This window comes from Podarcis cretensis, assembly GCF_951804945.1.
Source record: "Podarcis cretensis genome assembly, chromosome: 3".
NCBI classification, from domain to species: Eukaryota; Metazoa; Chordata; class Lepidosauria; order Squamata; family Lacertidae; genus Podarcis; species Podarcis cretensis.
Window position 1 is genome coordinate 102,279,140 of NC_137172.1, and position 17,765 is coordinate 102,296,904.

Sequence of the window (17,765 nt, forward strand, 5' to 3'; positions counted from 1 at the left end):
ACAGGCTACTGAATGTTCCTAGGTTAGGGGTGGTGTACCCACCACAAACTTTCCCCTTTCTCCCATTACTCTAAATCGATTGAAAAAGTTCTGTTGATGCAAATTAGTGGTACATTTTTGTTCTGTGTAAACCTTCTTGCCATGTAATTTATGATATAATTATACTTTTGAAGTCCAGAAAAGAAATGGAGATAATCAAAGGGTTTAGTGAAGCGGGTGTTGTTTTACATTCATGTTGAAATTGTATCTTAAGGATAAAGGTAAAGGTACCCCTGCCCGTACGGGCCAGTCTTGACAGACTCTGGGGTTGTGCGCCCATCTCACCTAAGAGGCCAGGGGCCAGCGCTGTCCGGAGACACTTCCGGGTCACGTGGCCAGCGTGACATCGCTGCTCTGGTGAGCCAGAGCCGCACACGGAAACGCCGTTTACCTTCCCGCTGGTAAGCGGTCCCTATTTATCTACTTGCACCCGGAGGTGCTTTCGAACTGCTAGGTTGGCAGGCGCTGGGACCGAGCAGCGGGAGCGCACCCCGCTGCAGGGATTCGAACCGCCGACCTTTCGATCGGCAAGCCCTAGGCGCTGAGGCTTTAACCCACAGCGCCACCTGCGTCCCTCCATCTTAAGGATATGATGATATAAATGCTTCTGATGGCATTTGTAGAGATATGCTCATTGAAGTTCCAGTGCCTCTGATCTGAGTCCAAAAGTTTAGCATCAGGATTAACATGCCCAAATACAAGGTCTCAAATGTACTGAACCCAATGGCAGTATTTCTTAACAAGGAAAGTAGTAAAGAAATTTATGACACTGTGGGGAGTATATTTAAGGGGTCTTTGTTTTTTGTCCCCCCCCCCAAAAAAAAGCAGTTTTGAAAATAACATAAAGGACTCTTTTTTGCAGTCCTGATCTTCTATCAATATCCTTAAGGCAAACATCTGGCTGCTTCCTAAGGACCCAGGCATGATTTATGGCACCTACTGTTATTTATTTGATTGTTTGGTTGTCTTTGTAAATTTATTAGCCACTGATGAAAATACAATGTTTCCTTATGGTGGCTTACAACAAAATTATATGTTGCAAGAGCACCCATGTTTTGAACATAACTACTGCAGGCAGGCCATTTCTTCCATGAAAACCACAACTGTGTTTGTATTTAATAAATGGGTCTCCGTGCCTCTGGCTATTTTCACTGGATAGGAGAATTCATGTACACCAACCACCATTATATCAAATAATTAAAGGAGATGGGTTGTTTTCGGACACAACTTGGAATGAGAGTTTTACACTTCCATGAAAAATGGAATCTCTATTCATATTTATTTTTATTTTTGGTATTTGTGCAGTGCATGTCTTCTGCAGAGGTGAAAGATTAAGACAAAGAATAGAGGGTTATGTTCCAGGTCAGAAGACACTGGAAAAAAGCAAACTGTTCAGGATGGTCCTCTGAAGGGGAAAAAAGAAAGATGTGAAAGCACGGAGATGTATTTCAGCTCTCTTGTCAACATGCAACAATGGTAAACATAAATCACAGCTTACAGTGGCTTTATTTTCAGGTTCTGCATTGCACGCGTGCACATATTGTGCCAGCTGTGGGCCAAATGAATTTATATGTTCTATTATTTTGATTTTATTCTCTTCTCACATACTTGGTGCCTCTTTGTCTTCATGCCTGCCACCTGGCATATCAGCCCATTCTCATTTTGTTCTGAATGTCATTTTTAAGGTTAAGGGGTAACCAGCCAGGCAGCAGAGAATATTAGCACCTTACACGGCAATGACAAAATCTTCCTGCTGGTTTGAGAACTTTAAAGCCAAGCCCAACTGTGGGGATGCCTGAGGCTATATCATATTCTCTCCACAGTAACTACAGGTGTCACGGCAAGGCAAGTTTTAATTGGGCGAAAACATCTAGGGCTTTGTTTTAGAAATGCAATTGCAGAAGCAACATAGGCTTTACTTGTTTTGATCCAAAGAAATAATGGCCCAAAAACTTTCTCTTTACCAATCCATGCTTCCCCTTTCTGGTTCGCACACTGAAGCTTTTTTGTCTCTTGAAAATAAGAATGAAAGTGAAACAATAAAAGAACTAAATATGAATTATGATTTTGTATAGTATTTTTTAAAAAACACACAAACACAAAACCAATTCACAGGGATTCTGTGAGTGTGGAAACTGAAGTGCCTCTTATGCAACTATAAATTCATGACAGAAATGTTCATACTTTCATGAAATGCCTTGAATTATGTTGATTTCAGTTCAGTTTCCCCCCCAGTTGATGACATGGTTGGTGTTTTCTTTTGGGAGTTCTTCCATTTTATATGACTCTTACATTTTGTAGACAGAACATAAGATACCATAAAAGGCTAATCCTTTTTTACGCACACAATTATTTACTATTACTGTATTCTTTATTAAATATCCTACTGCCCTTCAGCCAAAGATACAATGGTGGTTAACAAAAGGGGGGAAGCAATCTATGTATTTTCTTCCTCATTAGATGGTTTAATGTTTTATGTGATAACTTGTGAGGTGGGGAAAGTATACTTGGAAGGATGTTTTGTGTGATTATTTTTTCATTCTTTGTGTATGTTTTCAGTATTTATTTAATTACTGTGCAAGTTGCCTTGAGAGCTTCAGCTACAAGGGGATACATAAATAAAGCTTTAATAAAAAAAATCCAAGAAAATAAATAAATAAATGTGTGTGCGCGCATCTGTGTATATATGTATGTATGTATGTATATGTGTGTATATATATACACACACACACACACACACACACTTTGGAAGTTGAACAGAATCTGTTCCAGAAGTCCATTCGACTTCTGAAATGTTCAGTGTCCAAAGCACTGCTTCCAATTGGCTGCAAGAAGCTCCTGCAGCCAATCAGAAGCTGTGGAAGCCCCGTCGGATGTTCGGCATCTGAAAAAACATTCAAAAACTGGAACATTCTCTTCCAGTTTTTGATTGTTCGGGAGCTGGAAAGTTCGACTCCCTAGGCATTTGGGAGCCGAGGTACAACTGTACTTCCAAAACCACCCGGACAGTTCAACTTCAGTACACACCCAGTCTAAGACAACATGATTATCAGAACTGTTTGAAAATGGAGCAGTTACACCTCTCTCCTCTCATAGAAGCATAAAGTATACTCCAGGATATTCCAGCTATTCCTATACTAGTTAAGTTAGTAAGCTGAATTTTGGTGCCCGCTTGGAAAGCTATCATGAAGCAAAACAAAGTATGAAAGGTGATCTCAATTGTAAATGTGATGAAAAAATGTCTGATTGCATTTCAGTGTTTTTGAACTTGTGTTTTAAGCAAGCTGTTTGGGGGAAGATCAGGCTAAAAATCAAATTCAGATCTGGAAGGGTGTCTTTAACAAACAAAAAACCTCACCAATAAAGGCAACTTTGGCTTTCCAGGTTAATTTTATCGTCCTAACTTTCCTTCTCTAGATAGAGTAAAAGGTTGCTTCTTTGAATCTTGATCTGGCTATAGTTTCCTGCATATTAGTGCTCAGATTAGTAACATACGAGAGCCACAAGCTCCACAAACGCCTGAATGGTGGAACTATCATCACCTGAACATCCAACTGGGAATGTGCAAGCCGTAAGAAGCCACTGATATACTCAACCCAGGTCCATTATTTATCCCAGTCTCTTTATTTACACCTACTGCTGTGTTCACAAAATAATATGCTGAAGTTGAAAATACTGCATTTAAGCAGTATGTCTAAAATTCTCTCCTTTCCAACAGAGAAAGGAATTAAAATCCAATCTCACAACCACAGTAGGTAGTAAGAAGTAATCCTTAGGACTTTGTGTTACATCATGTTAGCTAAGTAAAATGCTTACACCCTCCCACCGTACAAAAACCCCGTTTCCATGAATGCTACTTACTTGTATATGTGAGCTGAAATCCTTGATCTGTATCTGATCCGTTAGAATTAAACTCTATCCATAAGTGGTTAGATGTGCTATTGAGAATGAGCCCTATCAATTCGTTTTTTGTAAAGGACCCCAACAGACGTGATGAGCTGTCTTTTCCATCATATACCTGTTAAAAATAAATATATTTATTTGTTTCAAACTATTTCAGAACTCCACCTAGCAGAAGTTGCATTCTTTTTTTCTTTTTCTGTTTGCAATTAATTATTATGCCATTAATTATTATGCAATTAAACCACCCAAACTTCCAATAAGAAGATAGGAAATAACACAGCTTTCTTCTGCCTGTAATATCTTGGCTATGCAGCTCATATGAAGAAGGAAAAAAGGCACACACAGTAATATACTAGTAGTCTGTCAGTCATTTTTTTAAAGGTTTGTGAAGCTCACATTGAATAAAATTAATATTTATTCACGGCTCAATCCCTTAGCATTTTGTCACCTCGTGTCTCCTTCCCCCTCTATAATCCACTTAATAAAGGCTGAAAAGGTTTGTGGCATTTTACTCAAGGTGCCTCTTTTGAAAACACCGATGAGGGGGCAAAAGTAACCTCTACCCCTCTGTTCCCTCCTGACTAAATGTATTAAAAAGCAGGATTGAAGAAGTGAAGCTAGTCTGTCACCTTTTATTTCAGATTCTGGGCCTGAGGTGATTTTCGTCTTCAAATCATTTTTAATAAAAAAGAAATATAACATTTGATACCACTTCAGAGGGAGGTGAGCTCCTGTTTTCAAACAAAGGATGCACGGGTTTATCTTCAGTTCACAATATTGCACGGGAAACTCAAATTCACTTTTAATACTGTTGATTTTTGACATGCTTTTATAATGGCTCAAACCACACAGGAAATATGTTTTTTTTAAAAATAATAAGAATAATAAAAGGTTCTTGGAACAAACGAGAACCTGAATAAAAGCACCAAGTTCACATTGACCTGGATGTTTCAATAATGAAACATTTCCAACATAACCACCCCAAATTTTCCATTTCTCAAAAGCCCCAGCATTCTGCACGAACCAGTGAAGGTCAGAAAGCAAGGCTCTTAGTTTCTGAAAGATAAAACACCTGTCCTTTCATGCTTTAAACTGTCAAATTCTAAATTCAATGGCAACACCATAAAGGGCTGCACTGAGCCTGACTGCAGCCCATAGAACTACTTGGTCTAAACACATAGGAATATAAATGGTATTATGCAATAGAGCAGTGATGGCCGAACTTGGACCTCAAGCTGTTTGGGGACTACAATTCCCATCATCCCTGACCACTGGTCCTGTTAGCTAGGGATGATGGGAGTTGTAGTCCCAAAACAGCTGGAGGGCCAAGTTTGGCCATCACTGCAATAGAGAAACCTCAAGCATTAGGGATATTGTTGTTTCACCACAGATAACGCAAAGTTCTGCATAGGGCACAGGCCTCTTTTTAGCTTTGGGGCTTTAATGAAAACCATAGCTTTATTTGAGGCTGCCGCTTGTGTGTTAAACCTACATGGGAGCAGGGCGAAATTCACATTGGGAAGTAATAGGGACCTAATGGGTTATTTGTTTCCTTCCTCCGCAGACCCTATTATTTTAATGTAGAGGATGCATGGGTAAATCTTAATTTACATCCATTGTAACCTTCTCAGGGCTCCCCCCCCCAAGCTGGAACTCACTCATCTCAGGTGGGCACCATTGCTATTATAAGAGAACAAGGTTGATTTCCAACACCTCTTCTCCTAGAGAAATAGCACTGACCATCCTCTTATGTTTAGAAGCACACCGAAGTCTGTATAACCTTGATTTTCTTTTATCTTTTTCCTTTTGTTTCCTTTGTTTTGAAAGCAAACGCCACCAACTGGTCTAGCATAGTTTATTGTGAAGGCCCAGTCAGAAACTTTCCTTGACTTATGAAGACTCAACCTACCTAAAGTTACAAAAGTAATTTTGCCTTTGTAGCTTGACCTGAAGTTCAGCTACTTCAGATCTGAATTTGTCCAGATTTAACTTCCGGCTTTTCCTTTCTTTCTTTTTTATTCTAACCTGTTCAGCTAGATTAAAGAAACAGCACCCAATATTTCATCCCCATGTACTTCTGGATCTTGACCACATCATCTCTTAACACAATCTTCCCTGATAAAAACACAAACTGTGATACACACTTTTTCAGAATACTCTTCAACATATTTTTTAAAAACATACATCATATCCTATAGGGTTGCCATACGTCCAGGTTTTCCCAGACATGGCCTGGTTTGTGGGGGAAGCATGCACATCCAGGTGGATTTTGTATTTTTACATGAATGTTTAGGGTTGGGGGGCATTTATTATTGATTGATTTTTAGGGGCACAAACATGCTGCCAAAGCTGGGGAGAGGCAGGCACTCTTCAGAGTCCTCCACTGTATGCCACCTTGACGCGCCGCAGCTGTGCACTGGAAGCAGAAGTGCCGCAGCAGGGTCTGTAGCGCCACCACTGTCATCACCCCTTTCCAGTGCCCACTCCTGGCTGTGCTATTTGTCAGGACCCTGTTTGTGTGAGGCTCCCACTTGCCAGTGCCAGAGCTGCCTCTCCCTTTCAGGCCTTCTGCCTCCAAGTGGCCTCCCCGGGCAGGGAGGCTCGTCGCTCCACTGCTTCTCTGGTCCTGCCTGGGCCTTCTCCAGCAGCAGTGGCACTGGCTCCCAATGGCTGCTCAAGCCGCATCAGAGGGGACCTGAGTGGCCACCGCTGCATCGGCGGCTCCACAGCCTCTGTGGTCTTACTTGCGCCTTCTCCTTCAACGCGGCTTGAGTAGCGGTTGAAGGGGATGGCAAGCCTACCTGCCCTGGCCTGATCTTGGATATGACCTTGCCAGAGGCCACTTGGAGGCCATCTTTCCGCAGGGCCTGCAAGACAGAGCTGTTCCATCAGGTCTTTGGCCAAGGCACAGCCTGACCCCCTCCTTTGGTAATTCTTCACAGAACTCTAGCCCAATGGTTGACATCAATTTGATTTGAACTTATTTTATAATGAATTGATTTTAGAATGCTGTATTATTTTACTGTTGTTAGCCGCTCTGAGCCTGGCTTCGGCTGGGAAGGGTGGGATATAAATAAATTATTATTATTATTATTATTATTATTATTATTATTATTAGAGGCTGAAGGTCTGAAAGGGAGAGGTGGAGCCTGCTCAGCGGCCCGGAGTCACCCCCGGCACCAGCAAGCAGGAGCCTCCTTGTGAAAGGTAAGAGGGGGGGAAGGAGGGGGGGAGCAGGCAGGTGAGGAAGGGGTTCGTGGCAGGGAGGGGGCGAGCGACAGGGAAGCAGGGTGGTGTGATGGGTGTCCTGATGGGGGGTGTCCGGGTTTGTGCCCTTCAGAATATGGCAACCCTATCCTAGAAGCAGTAGGATATATAATATGCCTATATAGTATCCTAAAATTAAGAAGCTTCCCTGTAATCCTCATAAAACAAATGCATTAATTTCATTTTTTTTGTCACATTTTCAATTATGTCCACTATGATATTCATATCTGTACAGGTTGACACTTCTGCTCATTTTTAGTTAACTGCACTTAAAGCCTTTGGGCATATTCCCCCCATATTCCCCCCATATGTGAAGAAGGTGGTATTAACTGGAATGCAGTTTAGCAACTGGCTACCCTGCCATTACTCTAGGCCTCGAATTCATGATACCCAAACAAACTGACCACTGGAGCCTTGGAGAAGAGCAGGAAGCCTGTGTTCCTCAAGCACAGCAAGGCAAATATCAAGCGTCTATGGAGGTAGCTGCTCACTTGCACACCAGTTAAGATTACTACTACTACTACTACTACTACTAATAATAATAATAATAATTTATTATTTATACCCCGCCCATCTGGCTGGGCCTCCCCAGCCACTCTGGGCGGCTTACATAAAAACCAAAAATACAGTAAAATATCACACGTTAAAAACTTCCCTGAACAGGGCTGCCTTAAGATGTCTTCTGAATGTCAGGTAGTTGTTTATCGCTTTGACATCTGCTGGAAGGGCGTTCCACAGGGCGGGCGCCACTACCGAGAAGGCCCTCTGCCTGGTTCCCTGTAGCTTTGCTTCTCGCAATGAGGGAACTGCCAGAAGGCCCTCGGCGCTGGACCTCAGCGTCCGGGCAGAATGATGGGGGTGGAGACGCTCCTTCAGGTATACTGGACCGAGGCCGTTTAGGGCTTTAAAGGTCAGCACCAACACTTTGAATTGTGCTCGGAAACATACTGGGAGCCAATGTAGGTCTTTCAAGACCGGTGTTATATGGTCTCGGCGGCCGGTCCCAGTCACCAGTCTAGCTGCCGCATTCTGGATTAGTTGTAGTTTCCGAGTCACCTTCAAAGGTAGCCCCACGTAGAGTGCATTGCAGTAGTCCAAGCGGGAGATAACCAGAGCATGCACCACTCTGGCGAGACAGTCCGCAGGCAGATAGGGTCTCAGCCTACGTACCAGATGGAGCTGGTAAACAGCTGCCCTGGATACAGATTTGACCTGTGCTTCCATGGACAGCTGTGAGTCCAAAATGACTCCCAGGCTGTGCACCTGGTCCTTCAGGGGCACAGTTACCCCATTCAGGACCAGAGAATCCTCCACACCTGCCCGCCTCCTGTCCCCCAAAAACAGTACTTCTGTCTTGTCAGGATTCAACCTCAATCTGTTAGCCGCCATCCATCCTCCAACCGCCTCCAGACACTCACACAGGACCTTCACCGCCTTCACTGGTTCTGATTTAAAAAAGAGGTAGAGCTGGGTATCATCCGCATACTGATGAACACCCAGCCCAAACCTCCTGATCATCTCTCCCAGCGGCTGCATTGTAAGACCTTATCACTGTAAGACTTATCACTGTAAGACCAAGTTGCTTAAGAAATGATGGTGGGTAAGGCAAAGTCACAGCAGCCACAGCCTTCCTATTCCTTTGACTGAATGCCCAACTAGCACCAAGACTGGCTGTGAACTTAAGTCCTGACATGCATGGAAAAGGATTCTCTCTCTCTGTCTGTCTGTCTATAGCCATCCATGCAACTCTCTCTCACATACACTTAAACTGCTTCTCAAATGTTATAGATCAAATAATTAATGCACCCAAACAGGACTGAGTGTTTTTCTGTTCTTTTGTGTGCACATTTATATATACCTTAACAGTGTCGCCTTCATGCAGCTGAAAGGTTCTGGCTCTCAAGTGGATTCCTTTCCCAGGTTCAGTTTCAATTTTATAAATGCATTCATGGTTGTTGTCATAGTTAGATGGAAAATTTGGGGACAGCAGTGTTCCTTCATTTCCAGACACACTTGCTCCACATTCAGCTAAACAAAACAGACACATTAAAAAAGGACATCAGTTAGCATTCAAAAGAATTTTTTTTTTAAAAAAAATGTGGTTATTTTCCAAAAAACAAGGTCCCGCTGCTAATAACTAGGAAATATGCTGCTTCTTTACGCTTTTATCTAAGATTTAGGACAAGAGGATGGTAGCTATTTGTGCCTGTTTGCCAGCTCATGCAATGAGACTTTTGCCCTTCCTCATCTGCTCCCTACAGCACCAGTCACTTATACAATGTTGTATTCAACCATTATGTACTTGTTGTATGTTTCAATGACTTGGTTTTTCAGAATTTCATAGCCTTTAGACAAAGATTTATTTAATCATTCTATCGAGATGCATTATTTTTTTCCAGTTGTCTTTGGTTGTCTTTTCATTTCTCATTGTACTGTAAAGTTTAGGGCTGCGTTCACATTTACCCATAGAAGCCTTCGGGGAATTCTGCACACAAAGGTAAAAGCAATGTAGACTCATGCAACTGACCCTTTGCATCCCCAGAGCATGCTGGACTAGATCTAATTGCAAACAAAAGGTGAAAGTGACTTGCCTCTGCTAAGCTCCCAAGGAAGTGCCTAATGGCAAACAAGAGCGAACTGACTTAAACATCTCAGGAGAAATCTTAAAAGCAAACTTGAGATAATGGTCTGCGTATTAGCAGCGTAAACCCACTTATATTGCTTCCATGGAATGTGCTTAGGGTACCAGATGATTTGAGCCAGCCAGCCAACCTTACTTGCCAACATTGTTATACTTCCAAAATGATTTCCTCACTTGCAGCATCTGATTGTACAACCTATGAAAGGGTGCTTAAAATAAGTTTTCATATTTGTTTTGACAAAAAAAGGTAAAAAGCTAGATGTATTTTTATTTTAGAGCATCACGGACAGAGCCATCTTTTTTTTTTTTTGTATTAAAGAAAAATAGATTACATACATACCAGTCCCTTCAGTGCAGTTATTATATTTTCTGTTTTATATTTCACTATCTCAGAACCAAGCCCTTAAATTTATATTTCTCGGTGCTGGGACTGTGGGCTTAAGATTGTGTTTTCACCAAAGTAATGCAGAGTTTTAACTTTTGCACCCATACTGTCTCCCCAATCAATTGCTCTCACTTTGCTAAAACAAGGGATGGGGAGGGAGGGAGGACACTGAAGTGATTACAGGGAGAGAGAAAGTAACAATAACTACAAACAATAACAATACAATAATGGCAATTGCCTGCTTATCTCCACTGGTTTTATAACACCTGGAAAATTAGGATTATTTATGGCTAGGTCAATTATTTTATTATAAACACTGTGCCAAGTAACTGTAAATAAGATAGTGCAATGTAACAAAATAAGTGAACTTCAAATAAATTACCAGCACTTCTCACTATCCATGCAGACTTAAAACCACAGTGACATCATTATTTACTGCTTTGGGGTTTAATTGTACAGCTTTATTCTTATGTGGTGAACTTCCTGGTACATATACTAATAAAAATAAAAATAAAAATAAATAGTTATGTATGCCATCAGACTGCTACATATCAGAAACATGGGCAAGATCTACAGTTGGTTCAAAAAGATGTTGCCAGAACACTATTTTGCTATAATTTTACAGAAAGCGTTTAGAGGATCATAACTTAGGAAACCTTTATCTTTGAAGAATTATATTATTTTCTATAAGACTGCCTTAACTTGGGGGCAGATTACCCAGTTTTACAGGGCCATATATATATGAGATAATGTGAGTAAAGTGACTATAAGCAGCGAATATACTCCAGTTTTATAGCAGTAACTGTATATGTGTTCATTTTATATCAGTAAATCAGCACTGACTAAATAAACTAAAACCCAACAGGCTTAATCCAAACTAAGGCATCCATATGTCCCACTGAAATGAATTTAAGTTAGCCTTAACTAAATAAAATATGGAAACTAGCTGCAGACAATGTTGACCACAGGGCTGCTATCAGGGCAACTGGCATTTTAAAGTTGGTTTTAAATGTGGTTTATTGCACTTTACCATTTTTAATGAGTTCATTTTTCTTTCTTTGACTCTTATAGTGATGTATTTAAAATGCTGTAAGCCACCTTGAATCCCAGCTTGGGAGAATGGAAGAACAGAAATTAAATAAATAAATAAATAAATAGCCCCACTGATTTTCAAGGGCTACTGTATAAGGGTTTAGGATGGAATGAAAGTGCCTGGCACTGCCCTGATATACGAATTTTTGGTAACATTACTTGGCTGGGAAGCTGCATTTCATTCTTGCATTGTTTCAAAAAGGGGGAATGAGGCAACTTCACCTTTAATTGAATCTCCCCCCCCCCCCCGCCCAATCCCTATTCCTAATAGCTCCTAGTTTGCCTTTGGAAAGCTCCATTGTGTTAATTATAACTGTTAAATGTACATTGAAATGGAAAATAACTCTGTAATGTGTGTGTATATATATTGTGAAGCATGGAATGGAAATTTCCATTGAAGCTTAAAGTAGAGCTGAGAAGAGAACCTAACGGTTAACAGTTAACAGTTAAGCAGAACTGTATCTTTGTGACCAAGTCACAAGGGTGTTTAAATCACATGAAAAGGATGCAACTGCAAGTCTATGCATATACTAATCAGTAGGTCTCCATATTTGGTGAGGTGAGTTTTTGTTCTGAAGCCATTACAGAGAACAGAAGTGCTAATTTCTCTTCTCCGGGAAAACAGCCTCAGGGTAAATGGAGTCTGTTTGGAAAAGAGGCAGAGCTTTGATTGTTAGCTCTGGGTGGAAGATATTTCATAATCTAATATATTTTGCCTATCCTGGGATCACCATAAAATCCATCTGAATGTAACTTTGTTTCAAGTTGCTTTGGAGTAAAGTTCTTTAGTAAAGCTTTGGTACCCTATTTTTGGACTGGATAATTTTTTTTTATTTCAAAGAAGAGTCTTGTTTTCATTCATCCAATTTGCTTTCATATGTGCAATATTAATAACCTCCATGCACTGGTTACAGGTCTCAAAACAGGGCATTCCGGGGCAGGGCACAGGTAGGACAGAGGGGGACATGTAACAACTGGATCCATTGATCCTCTGTTCCCACAAGAGGCCTCAAGATCAGGCTCACTAATTATGTCATCTTGGAGATGGCATAGTTAATTTCCCCATCACTGAATCCAGTGGGGCAAGATATCTTTCTAAAGAACCACAGAAAAGGAACAAAGGAACAACATATATGTGGTTATAAAGTTATTGCTTCATTACTTTGTTTCAAGCTTTTTACATTAATCATTAGTGTATGGCCTACTGAATAAAACCTCAAAAAGACTACGAATGACAGCAGTTCCCTGGTTGCACATTATGTGACCCATAAAAGCAGCAAAATAACCAGACTGTACAACGATGAGGGGATAAAATCAGGCCAATTCTTTATTGACAGCAGCAGGCAGGGCAAGGGTGGGAATGCTATTGGGTCCCAGAATCAGTTCACCATTCCACAAACCACATGTTGATGAAATGGATCAGCTGGGTTTGGATCGCTCCAAACTTATACTATGGGACTCGGCCAGTGTTGAACCTTGCAAGCCAAGCAAGCCAGGTCTCACTGGGGAACCAGGGTGCAGATTCCAACCAGGCAGATACCGAACACACGTTTGGGTTTGCCGTGGTCAATCCTCCCCTCGGGCCCCTTATGGAGGCCTCCCTATACTATGTTGATCCTGCCCAATGCAATTTCTGCCACCATACAAAGCAAAGTCCTTCCACCTAACAAAGGAAGGCCATAATTTCACTAAGGAAAAGGCGGAAAACTCCAAACCACTGCCAATCAGATTAAAAGAAAAAGGGAAATCATTTCTATCCCTGTCAACCAGCGACCTCAAAATTGCTCAGTGAAGGCTCTAAATTGAGGGTGGGCAGGCAGGAAGCTGTCAAAGCAAAATGGCTCCGAGCTCCAGTATTTTGCTGAAGTCTATGGGCGATGGTGCTGTCAGGCAAAGGCGTCCTGCGCTTATAGGGCACAGAATGGGGCTTCTTTTTTCTTTTTTTTTAAAAAGGGGGGGAGGTCTCATCAACACTCATGAGCTCATGTGTCTAAAGTCACAATCCTACAAAGCGTGTTCTCCTTCATAGAGAGCACGTGTTGCTGTGGGGTCTGACAGGTCACCCCCTCTGTTGCTGGGCAGGTTAGTATGGATGACCATCCGCAGTGATTGGGCGGTTGGGTTACTGGGCAAATTTTGGTGTTGCCGTTTAGGGAGACGGACCAAAGGTTATAAAATCAAGCCACGCAGCACTGACTGGGCTCTTTTGCTGCGTGCATCAGATCACCCGCCCACCCTCCCTAAACTAGGGCTATTGCGTTGACCTTGCTATGCCTGTCATGGGGTCGTCTGCTTTTGGGGCAGGGGCCTGGTAGGAATCTTGTCCATTTGGCTGATTGGCTGGGGCCATTTGGTTTTTGCCTACTGCGTAGCAAATCGTCACAACTTGTAAGGTTGCGGTTAGGCATTGGTTAAAAAATTGGTTGGTGGAGGGGTAAGTGCCTGCCCCTCCAATGGTGGTGCTGCATAGGGAATTCCGTTATAGGAATCCAAGGGCTTGCCATTCTTTCATCTGTACCCTGAATGGGGCTTGGGGCCGCGCAAGCCCACAGGAGCATGCGGGGGGCGGATGAGGGTCTGGTGCCCGGCTCCATGCTCTCCCCAATATTGTTTTCCCTTACTGGCTTTCGCTAGAATCTGGAAGTCAGTTCTGTCCCTGGGCGTGGGGACAGATAGTCATAAGCAACCACTCACATTTATGTATTTTAATAAGGTTGTGGCCAAAATTATGCCAAAAACCTTAAACAAAAATTATGTATGAATTGTGAATTATTTAGGGGTGGCTTGGGGGACCTCGACACGCGATTAATATTTTGTCAGCTTATTGTCCCAATGAGAATAGTATGTTAGTACTGATCTTCATTAAGCAATTATGGCTAAATAATCCTTTTGATGGTAAATAGTGCTGCTGCAGTCAAAACCACAGTTACAAGTTATATACTTTATGTCAAACCAGTCATAGAGGGGAGCAGCTGTTCCTGGTCCAAAAGGGACAAGAGGAAAATTTACAGAAGGTCTTGAAAAGGAAAAAGGGAATGTAAACAGACTAAAAATATATGAAACCAGCAGGGAATTTGCCCTGTAGTCTAAAACTGCATGCTAATTTATTTTTTTTAAGTAAAAATAATGAAAGGCTGAAAGCGTTCAACAGGACAAAGACACCTCCACCTTTAGAAATACACCACGGAGACCACAGAGGGGGTCTGCTAATGTGTTTGAAATGATTCTGCCGTCTTAGATAATATATAAGCAAGAGGGGGAAGAAAGATACCAGCATGCTATTTCTTAGTCAGATTGAAAAGAGATCCACTTCATTCTTGTCAGACAGAGAATGCATGTTGCTTTTGAAGTGATTTGGAGTTGCTGGTTTTTTTAGTTAAAGAGGTAGTGATTAATAAAAATTTACCGTAAACCAAAAGAGGGCTGTATTGTGAATGAATTGGTCTAGGCTAAAAGTATAATACTGGAGTAAAATCATTATTCGTACTCCAAAATTCATCTCACAGACACGGCTTATCCCAAGGGCTAGCTATATTCAAAGCCAAATGTGTATTTGTTTGTTTTTAATAGCTGAACCCCAGAAATCTGAAGCACCTTAGGAAATGTCAGCCTTAAGCAATCCAGGTATTCACCTGGTTTAACAAAACCATTTAAATGAACCTATACCTGCATATAATTGCATAAGCCAGAAATTAAGAGCTAGACTTCAATTAAAGTAAAGTAGTAACTGTTTGTAGTGGTTTCTTGCTTTTTTTTACCATCTTAAGACGATTGTGTAGCAGGTGATTAATAAATTAATTATAATAAAAATAATAAACTCTCAGGTCTCTCCCACCTGTATCTTCATGCTACTTCATAATATTTTATTGTACTCATTGTGAAAATGTAGTATGAAATACGGACACCACATGTCACATGTGAAATACGCCCCTTGTGACTGTGCTTTTTCATGCAGTTTTTAAATAAATACAATGGGAAATAAGGGGGAAGGCAATTACTTATTTAAAAATGCTCACATTCATTTCAAAGTAGTGCAACTGTCAGATGTACTTGGATATCATGCCCCATACAGGTGGCCCTAAAGCAAGAAATTTTGATCTCACATGCAAGCATTAATTCACATCTCTGAACTGGGAGTTTATCAGGTCAGAAATGGTGGACAATTGGGGCTACATTTTGATTTATTTCTAAAGAGTGGCTTCTAATATATTAGCAGCCTAGGCCTCCCTGACATTTTAAATATGCTCCAGCACCTGAATTAGAACATTCCATTTTGTCTGGGATGCTGAACTGAATTGAAGCTTAGAGAACCATAACTAAGTCATCCGTTGGCTTCTAGTACATTAATAATTAACTTGTTTTACAAAGAGGTGAAGAAAATTCTGGAATATGCAGCTGTCTTCCTCAATGCCTAATTCCGGATGCAATAAAGCTACTAAAATAAGTCTGCCAACTGATCATTCAACAGCCCTGGCAAACAAAATATGCATGCAAAGCAACACTTACACTCCACATGCATTAAACTTATCGCCCATAATGCAAAAGAAAAGAAAACAGGATCCTTCTCATACTCTAGGTGCCATTGGCACCTTTTACTAGGAAAAACCCCACCCTTTGGTAACTGAACCTATAAGATAAGCAAGCAATTATAATTGTGTGGGTCAGTTCACAGAATCATTCACAGACAGCTCACATGACACCCATGTGATTTTTGTGTTCACCTCCCCCAAGAGAAACACAGTATTCATAGGTATCTGGTCAGTTCATTCAATGTAAGTGCAAATTTCAAATATAAATTAATTCATCCAGATTAACCATCATAAATGTTGGCCCTCTCCAACCATGTTTTTCTTTCCTTTTGTTAAAGTTTAGGATATTTCAATTTATGCTTGCAGAGTGCAGGAATGAGTTTCAAAGGAAAATGTAATAATGCTTTTCAGGGGATTCCATTTGAAAAGAGTTCAAAATGGGTTAAGGGATACATATTCTTCCTCAGCAGTCTGCATAAATAAATAGTATTCCTATTTAACTTTCTATTGTGGTTCACCTGCACCTAAATTTAGCTAAGTGATAACGCAGTCGGCGTATGAACACCTACTTGCTTTCAGCAAGTGGAATACAAAATCAATTAAATTATTAAATTAGATAATTTTGAAACCATTTCTGCAAAGCAGTAGATCCATCATTGTCTTGAGATGTGGTAGATAAAGGTATAAAGACTTATTAGAAAGTAAGTCCCCGAGATGGTTATCACCAATGGAGGCTAAGGCCCGGAAGAGACTCAATATGGAGGCCGGTTGGCCGAAATATTGGGAATTAATAGAAAAAATTGGAGACAAATGGAGGTTGCAGAGCTTGGAGAAATTAAAGAATAAGGTGCAAGATTGGTTACATTACGCCCAAATCCAAGAGGTTTTTAAATTGGACAAAAAGATAGGATTCCAGGTGGAGAAGTCGAAATTAGAGACAGAATTGTTGGAACCAAAGACTAAGGTATTGTCGAGAATGTATAACTTGCTGCTTAAATGGAATACACAGGATGAGACTGTTAAATCAGCCATGATAAAATGGGCTCAGGATATAGGGTATAACATTATGTTTGAGGACTGGGAAAGGTTATGGACCACCGGAATAAAATTCACGGCATGCAATGCTTTGAAGGAGAATATTATGAAAATGATATATAGGTGGTACATGACCCCAGTCAAGCTTGCAAAAATATATCACCTGTCTGATAATAAATGTTGGAAATGTAGAGAGGCTGAGGGGACATTCTTTCACCTCTGGTGGACATGCCCTAAAGTGAAGGGCTTCTGGGAAATGATCTATAATGAACTAAAAAAGGTATTTAAATATACCTTTGTTAAGAAACCGGAGGCCTTCCTCTTGGGCATTGTCGGCCAGAAAGTGTTAAAGAAGGACAGAAGTTTCTTTATGTGCGCGACAACAGCAGCAAGAATACTCATTGCAAAGTACTGGAAGACACAAGACTTGCCCACACTGGAAGAGTGGCAGACGCAATTGATAGACTATATGGAATTGGCTGAAATGACGAGCAGAATCCGAGACTTGGGAGAAGAAACAATGGAAGAGGACTGGAAGAAGTTTAAGGACTATCTACAAAAATATTATAAGTTGTATGAATGTTAAGTATTTGCACGATTTAGAAAATACCAGCTCCAGCAAATAGGCTTTGTAAAACAGAAAATTAAGTTATAAGTAAGAAAAGGTCAAAATTTAAGGCAATATTTTGTTTAATTTTAAGGTATGAGTAATTGATAAACATTACTTTAAATTTAGAAGTATAATATTTGGAAAGTATAAAATAAGGTATGAAATAAGGTAATAATTTGCTGACATTCTGTTTATAAATAATGCAGGGTAAGGAGACGCGAGGAAGTCCAGTTAGTTATATAAGAAAAACTTTATTGAACGGTT

General features: G+C 40.8%; 1 protein-coding gene across 4 annotated transcripts in view; it reads right to left on the reverse strand.

The window, feature by feature from the left end:
- The window catches only part of CSMD1 (CUB and Sushi multiple domains 1), a 991,444-nt gene that overhangs the window by 193,554 nt on the left and 780,125 nt on the right, over positions 1-17,765 (reverse strand). For all 4 annotated transcript variants that reach the window (XM_079969603.1, XM_079969602.1, XM_079969604.1 and 1 more), the window contains 2 exons: positions 9,068-9,237; positions 3,901-4,057 (listed from right to left, as the gene is read on the reverse strand). In XM_079969603.1, coding sequence (XP_079825729.1) covers positions 3,901-4,057; positions 9,068-9,237 — 327 coding nt within the window. The remainder of the gene's footprint in view (positions 1-3,900; positions 4,058-9,067; positions 9,238-17,765) is intronic.